The sequence below is a fragment of the Carcharhinus amblyrhynchos genome, chromosome 9 (assembly GCF_965287045.1).
Source record: "Carcharhinus amblyrhynchos chromosome 9, sCarAmb.v2.hapA, whole genome shotgun sequence".
Classification (NCBI taxonomy): domain Eukaryota; kingdom Metazoa; phylum Chordata; class Chondrichthyes; order Carcharhiniformes; family Carcharhinidae; genus Carcharhinus; species Carcharhinus amblyrhynchos.
Genome location: NC_137332.1, coordinates 63,463,660 through 63,475,938, shown reverse-complemented (window position 1 = coordinate 63,475,938; position 12,279 = coordinate 63,463,660). Strand labels below are relative to the sequence as shown.

Below are 12,279 nucleotides of genomic sequence, written 5' to 3'. Positions count from 1 at the left end.
TCTAGTCTTCTCAGAATTTTATAAGTCTCTATGAGATCCCTTATGAGCCTATAGCCTCACAGAATGTTTCTATGTTTTAAAATGAACAAGCCATTAATTGAATTCTGTTAGAATGCTGCAGACTGCTTGCAGAGACCTCCCTCCAGTCCAATTTTCAGTAAACAGTGTGGTTGAATTGTTACAATGTACATTTAACTTTTCAAGTTGACAAAAGAAAGCAACTCACTGATCTGATCATCTCCAGTAATTCTGAAACTAATAAAAGAACCAAATAACATCTATTGTCAGAAAGCGCATGCCATAATGAAAGGTGGTTTAAAAAAGTTCAAAGCAGGAAAGATATTTGGTCTTTTGAAATCAAAGGAAAAATGTATTTGACAAATTGTTGCAATCTGCATGTGTGAAGAAAAGTTGTGACAGCAACAAAATGTTTGTCAAAGAATAATGAGGGTTAAATAGTAATTTGAAACTTGCAAGGTCAGGAAATTTGAAGTCGATATATCTCTTTCTCTTCACTTCTGTCTTTCTCCAATAATTTGGTGAATATTGTGACTCATGTCTGCCATGTCTATTTGCCAATTTGTTTGTTCCTCTTTGGTTAAGCTGTTGAGTTTCTCCAAAAATGCAAAGAGAAACTTGTTTTCCTCCAAAATGATTTGTCTAATCATATTAAAATGAACTGTACAAAATGCATTGCAGCAACAAAATTGCTCCAAGATGGAAGCTATTATTACAGTTCTTCAATCATCCACAAAAAAATCACCAATTTATTCATAAACTTTCCTGTCCCAATTTTCAATCATTACAACATCCATCTTACAAAGCCACTATCCTTGACACATGCCATCGTGGGTGTCATATTGAATCACTCTGGACTGTGCTTGACAACCCAAGGCCCAATACAGAGACATGTTTACTGATAATTTCACACCCCTCTGCTCGCCAATGCTGCCTCCAGCTACTCCTTAGTCACCCGTACCTATCAGTTTGGTGCTAATTCCATCCATAATCCATTTCTCACTCTCTCTGTCTCTCCATCTCACTCTCATGCTACTATCTGCACAGTAGATAAATAGGATCTTTAGGAGACAGTTGCAGGGTCTCTTTCTAATTGAATTAACCCATGTGAAAGATTTTGCTTCAAGTCGCAAGGTAGTCATGAGTTGCCTAAAGTGCACACAGATGGAAATTTCATCTTTGACTAGCTTTCAGCATCATTAAGATTTCATGTTGAGGCCCCAAAGTCTGGAACAACAAGGATATAATATTGGTAATGTGTGCTGGGAAAGAGACATAACTGGAAAATGATTTGACATTTGGGAATTTGGAAATAAACGAATTATCAGAGCATGGTGATAAATGGCTGTATATATTAGATCTAATTAATTAATTATGTCATCAGAACATTTGAAAGGATAAATGAAAAAAGGACAAATTAGAACCAAACTCTTGAGGGAGGAAACCGGACCACCCAGAGGGAACCCACGCAGACATGGGGAGAATGTGCTAACTCCACACAGACGGTGACCCGAGGCCAGAACTGAACCCGGGTTCCTGGCACTGTGGGGCAGCAGTGCTAACCACTGTGCCGTCCCACTGTGGACGGTTGCACCAGTAACTGATATGACTTTAGAATGTCAACTTCCAATGTAATACCTACCATATCTATCCTAGTATTTGATTAGCTTTGCAGCGACTGGAAACTTATTTTGAAAGTTATTAATTTGCCATCAACTGAGTGAATGGAAAATGTTTATAAAGCAGTCAAAAATTGACGGCTAACATAAGTGCTTCATTTTTTCAGAGAAAAGAAGCTCGGAAAGTGTACCAATATCATTTTCAAAATTGGTCTGAGTCGGAACTCCCTGAGGATTCCGAGAACTTAGTCAGTATGATAAAGAGCATCAAGGAAAAATTGTTAACACTCAAGGACACTGAAGATGCAGTTCCACCTCTCATTGTACACTGCAGGTAATATTTGATAGTATTAATGTGTTAATGCTTTCCTTGACTACCATTCACAACAGATGTCTATCTTTAACATTTTTGAGGGTTATACTTCATTTCTAGATAAGAAGGGTGAACTAAGTTTGAGTTTATCCGCAAGTATTTTTCACTTTGTTATGCACAATGATAGTTTTGTTAAAGGAGAGTAATGCCATTGCTGGGGGAATGCAACATTCAACCATTCCAGGTACCCAACATCGGCCTCAAGAAAGGCCAGGTCTACTGTAATAATGTAGACATAGAGGTTGAATTTTACTGGGTCATAAGCAGGTGTTAAAACAGACAGGCAGACCTGTGAATTAGAGCATGGTGTCATCAACATCTGTCCACCCAACCCCCTGATTTTACAAGCAGCTGGGGAGGCGTTGCAGGGGTCACTGCCCTTTGGACTATGTATATATCCAGAGCCTAACCAAGGGCATCATTCTGCCGACGCTGTGATATAATGTGTGGTGAGAGATGCCAGTGCTTAGCATGAAGCTCGGCAAGTTTAATCATGCAGACTACTGCCCAGTAAAAGGGGATGGGGGCATGGTTTGAGGTACCTCCTTTCCAGGCCCCCATGTCAGTGGGAGGCCCCCTCTCTCCGGCTCCAGCCAGCCACCCTTCCTCGTCAATTTTGTCTCCTCACATCCGTCCACCTTTACTGACCCACCCCCTCCCCAAACCCCCAACCCCACCCCCATCCTCACTGACCCTGTCAGACTTACCTAAATGTTTGGATCCATTGCAGAGTACCACCTCCTGCCCCATCTGCATTACAGGCAGTGACTATCATAGCTGCTTAGCATTGCTGGCTTTTGATTGGCCGACAGCTTAATAAAGAGGGACATTCTCCTTGAAATGGATGGAAGTCCTACCTCATTCTAATTAAAGGACCATTGCCTGAAAAATTAAAGCAGAACAAGCCAGCTAAGTAAAGACCGGTTAAATCCTGAAATGCACTCCACAGTGCGGGAGCCCATCCTCACCGTAAAATCCAGCTAGACTTTACCTTGTCATGTTTTGCCTAATGATTCACTTGAACACAACTTCAGAAAAGCACCTCCTTATTGCATTAGTGTAAAATTTTCCATTTTCCATTCTGGTTATCCTCATTTCCACCCACATGAGATTCCCACTTTAGTCCTTACCTAAGCTGTTCTGTTTCATGATTCCTCACCAATAAGTGTTGAGTTGGACACCCAAAACCTACAATGCCCAGCACTTTGAGCTAGATTCAAAGCCAAATCCAGACGGAAACCGGTGGGATGTGAATCAACAGCATCAATAAGTGTCCCCAATATTCTCGACCTGATAGTTCTGAACTACCATGGTCATTACAACTTCAGAAGTCACTAAAACAGTTCCACAGTGAAAATTATATAAACGATCTTGACTCTTTAATTTTTTCTGATGTCAACACATTAGTTTTAAGATCACTGGACAATGGCGGTAAGGTGGGGGGTGGTGTTGGCTAGGCAGCAAGCATGTGGATCAGGATAATGCCAACAGCATTATCCCCATTCCAGCTGAGATAAACTCCAGCCTGCCTCCTCGTCCCACCTGTAGTAACAGTCACAACATAGAAGCCATGCTTCAGTGAATATTTGCCAAGGACCTACCTACAGGCAAAGAAGTTGTAGTAATGATGAAAATCTCAATAGCTGGTTTTTGCAGGAAGAATAATTTTGAGGCTGTCAGTTAGAAATTCAAGTGTCTGCATATGCATTGTTAAATGCAGAAATTGGGAATATGCCATCAGAGCTGCATTGCTTCTCCAGAAGCTTTAGCTTAATAGAATCCAGCTGAGAGACATGGCATTGAAATATGAAGTGCACTGCTTGTTTGTCAGATATCCGCAAATACATCTGAAATAGTCAGTGCTTGTCCAGTCAAGTGTATGTGAAATTTCAATGGTGCAGTAAGTCTTAATTACTGCCACCAAGTTCTCTAGCGCTGAAACTTTACTTTCCCAGATGTGGAAATTCATTCCTTCAGATTTTAATTGTCACTAGAGATATTAAGAAAAATATTAAAATAATTATTCTTCCTTTTCATTTGGTCTTTCACTCAATTTCATTTTTCACCCTCTCTCTTTTATCATGTTATTTACAAGATTTGATATTGGATTAACTGTCTAAATTGACACTTTCTGGTTTATACTCTGCATGTCTCATGATTTTTAAATCCAGTTGATTGGAGGGACGTGCCATTGCTTGCCCTATTAACATGAGTCTGAGATCCCATGTGTTGAACACTGCTGCTTTGGTGCTCTGATTACTGGACACTGCAATGTAAAAGCACATAGACATTATGATGGCAAATGTCAGTGTAATGAATGGCTGATCTGATTTGTCACCACTGTAGTAAAATGCGGGCCTTTAGTAAATAGCCTTGTAACAAGAGTTTTCCTGTCTAGTACAAGATTATCAATAGCAGTGTAAGGAAACGTTCTTTCAGGCTGCTGCTTTGAACAATAACTCTGCTGACTGTTGAGGACTGCTAACTAATTTCACAACAGTTCAGATCTATAGATTGATAGGAATATCTTTTGATATTGTAGCAAAGTATATATGTGACAAACTTCATTGTCCAGTTAATGAAATTGTATCTTACATACAAATAATATCCAATATTATCAAACAATGAGGAGTAAATGCCTACAGACACATAATGGGCCCAATTTTACTGAAAACGAGCGTGAAATCACAATAAACTTGGGCATCTGGCCTTTAACGTGATCAGCACCTGAATCTGAGCAGATCACGGCTTTACTGACACCCAACAATTTAAATGCATTAGCATTCATTTAAATCGATTTAATGAACTGCGCGCCCAATTCTCCCGCCAAATCTCACTTTACTTTCATCTGGTCCGTTTCGGATCCGCGCTGTAAGCGACCTGCAAAATAAAAATCCGAAGCCAATTTTTATCTTGTAGGGGAACCTCCGAAGGGGCTTCAATGGCTCTGTGACCCAGATCATCCTACTGGGGAAGGGGGGAAGGAGATGGGTCAGAGCATCCTCGGGGCGGGGGGGGGGGGGGGGGGGTGGTGGGGGGGAGGTGGGGCAGCATGAGGAGGGAGGAGGGCCAAAGCATCCTCTGGGGAGGGCGGGGGCAACAGAAGAGGCTGGACAGAGCATCCTTTCGGGGGGGAGGGCAGGAGGAGGAGGCAGGTGAGATGTGTCTCGGGGAGGAGGGGTGCGAGAGGACTGATCGTTGTCTGGTGGTGGGGGGGAGGCCCATTTGCTCACTGATGGGGGGGAGGATGGATCTCTGGTGAAGGGGCAAGGGTGTCTGCTGCCACTCTGCAGGCGACCCCTCCTCCCCACACCCTAACCCTAACCCTAACCCTAACCCTAACCCTAACCCTAACCCTATTAGGGTTTCCTATTGCTTTAATATATATAGGACATGAGAAATATACACTAGATGTCATTTAAAAATTGAATTGCTGAATTTATTGGTAAGTGTCAGAGCTTTGGCACATTGAAGCGTTCATTCATTTAGTTGGTGAGAATTGACACATTGTCACAGTAGGGTGGAGACAATGATCATCCCTCTCGCCACCCACTCCCCACCCAGAGGATGATCTGTGTCTCTGCTTTCTGATTTTTCTTTTCTTTCCCGACCTTGGCGCGCTTTTTCAAATGTTTTTCAAACTGCACATGCGCAGTTCAGAGCTCTGATCGTTCCGGCAGCGCTAAGTCCTGCCCACGGTGATGAGGGAATGGGAGTCATCTTGAGAAAATTGACAGCTGACATTCCTTTATCGATGATACAAAGCTTGGAAGCATTAGGAACCATGAGGAAGATAGCTTAGAACTTCAAAGGGACGTTTACAATAATAACTAAAAGCAGAAAATTCTGGAAAAACTGGCAGCAAAGAGGAAATGAAGAGAGAAGTAAAGTCAATATTTTGAGTCTGTATAGTAAAAAGTTTCACAACGCCAGGTTAAAGTCCAACAAGTTTATTTGGAATCACGAGCTTTCAGAGTGTTGTCCTTCATCGCTCACCAGATGGAGGAGTAATGCACTGAAAGCTCGTGATTCCAAATAAATTTGTTGGACTTTAACCTGGTGTTGTGAGACTTCTTACTGTGCCCACCCTAATCCAACGCCGTCATCTCCACGTTTTGAGTCTGTATGACAGAGCCTTCAGCCATAGACAGGTTAGTGGACAGACCGATGGCAGATGATGTTCAATGTAATGACATGTGAAGTGATTCACTCTGGTAGGAAGAACATGGGGAGGTAGTACAAAATAAACGGTACAACTCCAAAGGAGGTGCAGGAGCAGAGTGACCGGTTGCAGGACAGATTGAGAGAGCATTTGCTAAAGCATAAAATATCCTGGGCATTGTTAATAGGGGCATGGGATACAAGAGAAAGGAGGTTATGTTGAAATTGCGTAAGTCACTAGTTTGGCCTCAGTTGGAGTATGGTATACAGTTTTGGGTGCTGCACTTCAGGAAGGATGTGAAGGCATTATAGAGGATGCAGAAAAGATTCATGAGAATGATTCCAGTGATGAGGTGAAGATAGATTGGAAAACTAGCATTTTTCTTAAAGGAAAGAAGATTGAGAGGAGTTTTGATCGAGGTGTTCAAAATGATGAGGCATCTGGACAGAGTAGATAAGGAAAAACTGACCCCGCTTGTGAAAGGATCAAGAATGAGAGGGAACAGACTTAAAGAAATTAGTAAGAGAAGCAAAGTGACATGAGAAAAAGCTTTTTAGTACGTTGAGTGATTACGGTCTGGAATGGTCTGCCTGGGAATGTGTCGGAGACAGGTTCAACTGAAGCATTCGAAAGGGAATTAGACTTTTATCTCAAAAGGGAGAATGTGCAGGGTTACAGAGTGGAAGCAGGAGAGGTGGATAGTACTAAGTGACTTTCTCTTTCAAGGAGCAAGGGCGGATACAACAGGCCAAATGACCTTCTTCTGCACCGTAACATTTGTGATTCTGTGATTATGCTGATAAAACTTTGCTTTCTTAACACAAGATACTGGAATATTGAATGCTTTGTGTGGTGCCCAAGACAAAAGCAGGGCACAAAGGATGGTAGTGGATAGACTGCCCATTATCATGACATTAGTGGGAAGGAAAACCAAGATGCAGCTAATTCACCACCATTTTGTGCCCCATGCCTCTGCCACCAAAGTTGACTTTCACTCCTAATACTACTCTGCGTACCCCACAACATTTATTTTTCTTACATTTTACAACTGTCATTTCTTTCAGAGATGGAGCCAAACGGACAGGACTATTCTACGCTCTCTGGAACATCCTTGACAGTGCAAATACTGAAAATTTAATAGATATTCTCCAGACGGTCAAAGCACTGCGTAAGCAGCGGCCAGGAATGATTCTATCTTTCGTAAGTAGTGGTCTATCGACCAACTCACAATTTCCCCATCTCTATGGTATCAGCCACCTTCTTTTCTCTAGTATATTAGAAAAGTTTTTACATTGAACAATGTAAGCAGCTTATTTTCACATTATAAATTATTTCCAAGAGGACCACAAGCTGATGGAAGTTCAGAAAGTCAAGGTATCAAGTCACAGTATTCGTTATTCATTGAAGTAGGCCACGTTATGGACATGCAAGTCCCACACCTAACAATATCTGCCAACAATATTACATTCTACAAATAGGTATGGACTCCTGGGAATGTTGGTGAGAAACAGAATCATAGTGCAGGTGACCTGGTTCATTGCCATATTGGTTCCATTTTTTATTCCGAAAACTACGTTTTCCCAGGTTCAGAGATTGCCTTCAAAAGGTTCGAAATCTCCGAAGAGCTCCGAAGAATCTGCTCAAGGTCATCCGAAAAGCAAGTAACAACACTCCTTCTTGTTTTGGCATGTTGTGGAGAGGCACAGTCCTTGCAAGCAACTTATCCGGCAAAACCTCCACTTCAGTCTTCAAACAAGGAGTGACGTTGGCCACCACTTGCCTGCAGTTTCATGCCTGTGCCTTGTGTTTCCTTCCCGCCCATTTTGGTGTGTCACTCCTTAGCCTTCCTGCTTCAGCCTCAGCAAAGCATATGAGTGACTTGAAATGCTTTCTGACCATTTGCTGAAGCCTCAGTAATATTTTTGCCTCCCAATTCTACTTTTTCTCTTTAATTGTGCACGTCCTTTTCAATTTAATGACAATCTCATTAGACGGCTGGACCAAGTGCTGCAGCATTTATTGGAATCCCTTTTTTTGTCACAACCTTAATTAATCTTAAAACAAATTTTGCATTTTCACTGATGTTGATGAAAGTTTATAAACGGTACTTTTGGGCAGGAGGGGAAATTGAAAGGTAAGATGCAGATTCTCTCCCCCCGCCTCGCGTTTTCCCTTCATATCAAGTCTTGAAGGACAGATCTGTGGATAGGTGGAGATGGCCTACTTTCTGAAAGCGTCAAAAGGTAGGAGAGAGGAGAAAATTACACAAGTTACAATAAACTGGGTATTCCAGTAAATCCAGCCAACATCAAAATGGGGCTGGAAGTTTAAGGGCCTGTTGGCCAGAAAATGGTGCAGGATACAGTGAAAAGCTTCTGGAGGAAATTAAGATTGAAAGAGTAAAATAACTGCATATATTTTTTGGTCTTCTTTAATAGGAACAGTACCAGTTTCTCTATGACATAATTGCCACCACTTACCCAGTGCAGAACGGGACATTAATACCTGATAATGGTCCAGCAGCAACCATGGTAGAGGTCATCTCTGAAACCAATCCAGATAACAAATCTCAGCAAAATACTGCTTCGGACTCTACTAAGGATAAGGAAGAGGATGATGAAGGAAAGTCTGGCAGCAACAACGACAAACAACCAGCAGAAAACCCTATCAATGGACCTGTAACAAGTGGTGAAATTGAGTGAAGAAAGATTGTGATGTATGCAGTATAGGTACTAACTAATTGTATTTGTGAGGAAGTTAATGAGTTTACCAATAATTTCATTTTTACATGTACAAAGCTTGGTTTATCACTGGATGCTTTCCAATCGAAGGTTTGCCTGTATAAAGAACTGTTCAAGAACGGCAATCCATTTGAACTAAGTATGAATGTATCTCAATTAAAGAAATAGTTTCCTAACTAAAATTCTTTTAAGATGTGTTTTGCTCTTTCCAGTTACTTGAGTAACTGCAAATGAAGGTGCAAAGATCTGTTTTTTTTAAAAATTCACAGAACTTTTTTTATATATATATATTTTATCAGATGTGTGGAAAAGCTAAATGCCAAAACTGCTTAAAGATGTTTTATTTTGATCGTATTCACATTTTAACAATGTAACAATGATACTATATGATGAAATTCAGTGTGAATATAAAGTTGTTTGGCAGGTTTTGTGATTAGTTTTGTGATTTCTGGCATTTATGATGCAGCAATTGTTTCACTGTTCTTTGCAAATTATTTTTATAGTTTTTTAAAGTTGAAGCTGTGCAGTTGATCTGCTTGCGATATCAGGATGTATTTAACTATTTGAATTTACTTTCCATCAAAAAAAAATTAACAGGGTTGACCAAACTGATTTCTAGTGTACCAGATTCAGAAAACGCAGCGCAGGGTCAGAGTGGGAAGTTTGCCACCTTTTGTAAATTTGATATCACACTTTGCTGACAAACCTAATGTGAAGTTAGCTCTTTTATGTTGCCTATATGACGAAGCATGATTTTATAAATAAGTCATTAATTAAAAAAAACAGAAATATGAATTCAGTAGAGATGTATGGAGAAGTGTGCAATACAGGAGTAGTAGCAGAGAAGACCGCTGTGGTTTTAAGCCTAAAATGATGGGACTTCACAGATCAGTGATGGAGATGTGAGATGGATTCACTGCAATCAGCAATCTCATCGTAGTGACTTTGCTGAAATTTGGCCTGTAATACAAAAGATCTCCGAATCTGCATTTCAACTTATCCGAAGATGCAAGATCACACTACCAATTGGGATGGTCAAGTGTATGCTCAAAAACTGGTTCTAAGATTGGACAGATGCAACCTTGTTTACAAGGGACAGTCAGTAATGTGTCGGAAATGACAAGTTTGGAATGTACTGCCAACGGGTCTGGAGTTTGATGGCACTTGTCACTTGGGTAGTTTTAAGGTTTTTGTGGTTGAGCATATGGACATCTGGGGAAGGGTATGTTTTCATTTCTTCTTGTTTGGTACATGGATGTTGATCAAGCTGCTCTCCATTGTCCTTTTTCAAATAAAGTTTTCTGGATTCATGTCAAGCATAGAGTATTGCCAAATGGAAGAGATATTCCAAATCTCAGCAGTGTGACTCGTCTCGTCTTGGTTCATGTGAAACCAGCAACAGCAAGATGTACAGTACAAATCATTTGTTCTTCAGGTTGTAACAAGGTCATTAGCGCAATAGTCAAAGAAAATGTGTTGCAGATGGTTACCAGGAATTTGTTTGGTCTGTCAGGTTCAAGTTGATTACAGTGTATTTTACACAAGCTTGCTATTTTCAGTTTTGAGGTTTTTTTTGATCGCTTAAAGCGTTTTCTAATTTGTTTTGTTCAAAAATGCATCTTGTAAATGCAATGACAAAACATTTTGTACTAATAGTGTTTTTGAATAAACAAAAAGAAATTAATTTGTATCATGTTGTTTAATGTTGTATGAATGTATTAATGTACACTTCTCAACATAGTACATATCAGCAGCAGCATTGAACCAGTAGTAGCCAGGCACTGTCGATAATAATTTACCCTCTGAATGACATCATGTGATGTGGTTGCCTAAGATGCCTTGCTATCCACTTTGCAGTGTTTTGCACAGAGGAAACTAACACAACACTAATCCTGTTGAGGGCTTAATGTGAACAGAAATGTTTTGGGGGCTGAGAGGTGGGAAGTGTGGGGTTGCAAACACTGGGGAGTACATGTAGGTTTTAACCTACTATTATTCTGAATCACTCAGACCAGTAAATCCTGGTTTCCATCAATCTTTTTGACCAACCAAATAAGCTAAATCAAATTAACAAAGGGACAAATTAAAAGGGGCAGCTTCTAAAAGGAGGCGAACCACCCAAAACAAAGGGTGAAGTAGAAGGGAAACTTAAAACATCAAATTAAAATGTGATTAAAACCGATCATTGTTTCCATAAAGGAATAGAAATTGGTTAGGAATCTTGCTCCTGATCACAATTCAACATCTTTAATAGTCAAGTCACCTGTTAACCCTCAACCACTTACACTAATATATAAAGAATAGCTGCTTTGATGAGATATTCTGAGGATGTGAGCTGCTGTGAAGTTAAGGTCGTTGCTATTATACAGAAAGCCTTCTGTGTGGATGGGATGAGCTCAACTTCATTAGGATGTGTAAAAATTGTACAAACAAAATTACCACAAATTTAGTAATGATCACAATTGTCAAGGCTTAGTGTGGTTCTTAGAGTTGAACCACAACAGTTTCCTAAAAGGGTTTCAGACATATATATAAATGTTATTCTGTACTGGTTAAAGCAACCATACATTAAAAAGTCCATTATTTTGATATGGATGTTAAAAATAATATTTTATTGCATTAACCATGTATTAACTTTCAATTCTATTTGTGTGTTATTTTCAATCAGGTCCTCTCAAGCTAGGAGTTAACTTTTACATCCTCAGTTTCCTATTGCTGAGTACAGGGGTCAAGACAGAGATACACCCATCCACTGATGTTAACGGGTGGTTAATGATCCTGCTAATTGTGATTAACAGAAGCACCTGTTTGCAATATGTATTCCCACTTACTTCATCCCTCCTGAAAACTAACTTGTCCTTGGGTGGCATGGTAGCATAGTGGTTGCTACTGCTGCTTCATAGCTCCAGGGTCCTGGATTCAGTTCCTGGCTTGGGTCACTGTTTGTGTGGAGTTTGCACATTCTCCTTGTGTCTGTGTGGGTTTCCTCCTACAGTCCAAAGATGTGTGGGTTAGGTTGATTGGCCATGCTAAGAAATTGCCCCTTAGTGTCCAGGGATGTGTAGGTTAGAGGGATTAGTGGGTATAAGATATGGGGGTAGGGCCTGGGTGGGATTGTGTTTGGTGCATGAAGGTTCGATGGGCTGAAGGGCCTCTTTCTGCACTGTAGGGTTCTATGACTCAGTTTCATGGAAAATGTCTAAGGAAAACTGCCTAATCCAAAAAAAAAGCAGGAAATTGATTAGGAAGCATGAAAGGAATTGATATTTACACAGATTAGTGTCCTCAACTGAGAAGACTCATGGACAGAAGTTATTTTGTTTTTTGGTATTATTTACTTAACACCAGAAAAACTGTGAATTTGCT

The 12,279-nt window shown here is 40.4% G+C and overlaps 1 protein-coding gene across 1 annotated transcript in view; it reads left to right on the top strand.

Annotated features, from left to right (window-relative positions):
- Positions 1–10,597, top strand: part of ptprc (protein tyrosine phosphatase receptor type C) — an 86,466-nt gene extending 75,869 nt beyond the window's left edge. Inside the window, exons 31-33 of the mRNA XM_080196762.1 lie at positions 1,805–1,971; positions 7,237–7,372; positions 8,611–10,597. Of these exons, the coding sequence (XP_080052888.1) occupies positions 1,805–1,971; positions 7,237–7,372; positions 8,611–8,874 (567 nt within the window). The 3' untranslated portion in view covers positions 8,875–10,597. The remainder of the gene's footprint in view (positions 1–1,804; positions 1,972–7,236; positions 7,373–8,610) is intronic.
- Positions 10,598–12,279: the final 1,682 nt, after the last annotated feature.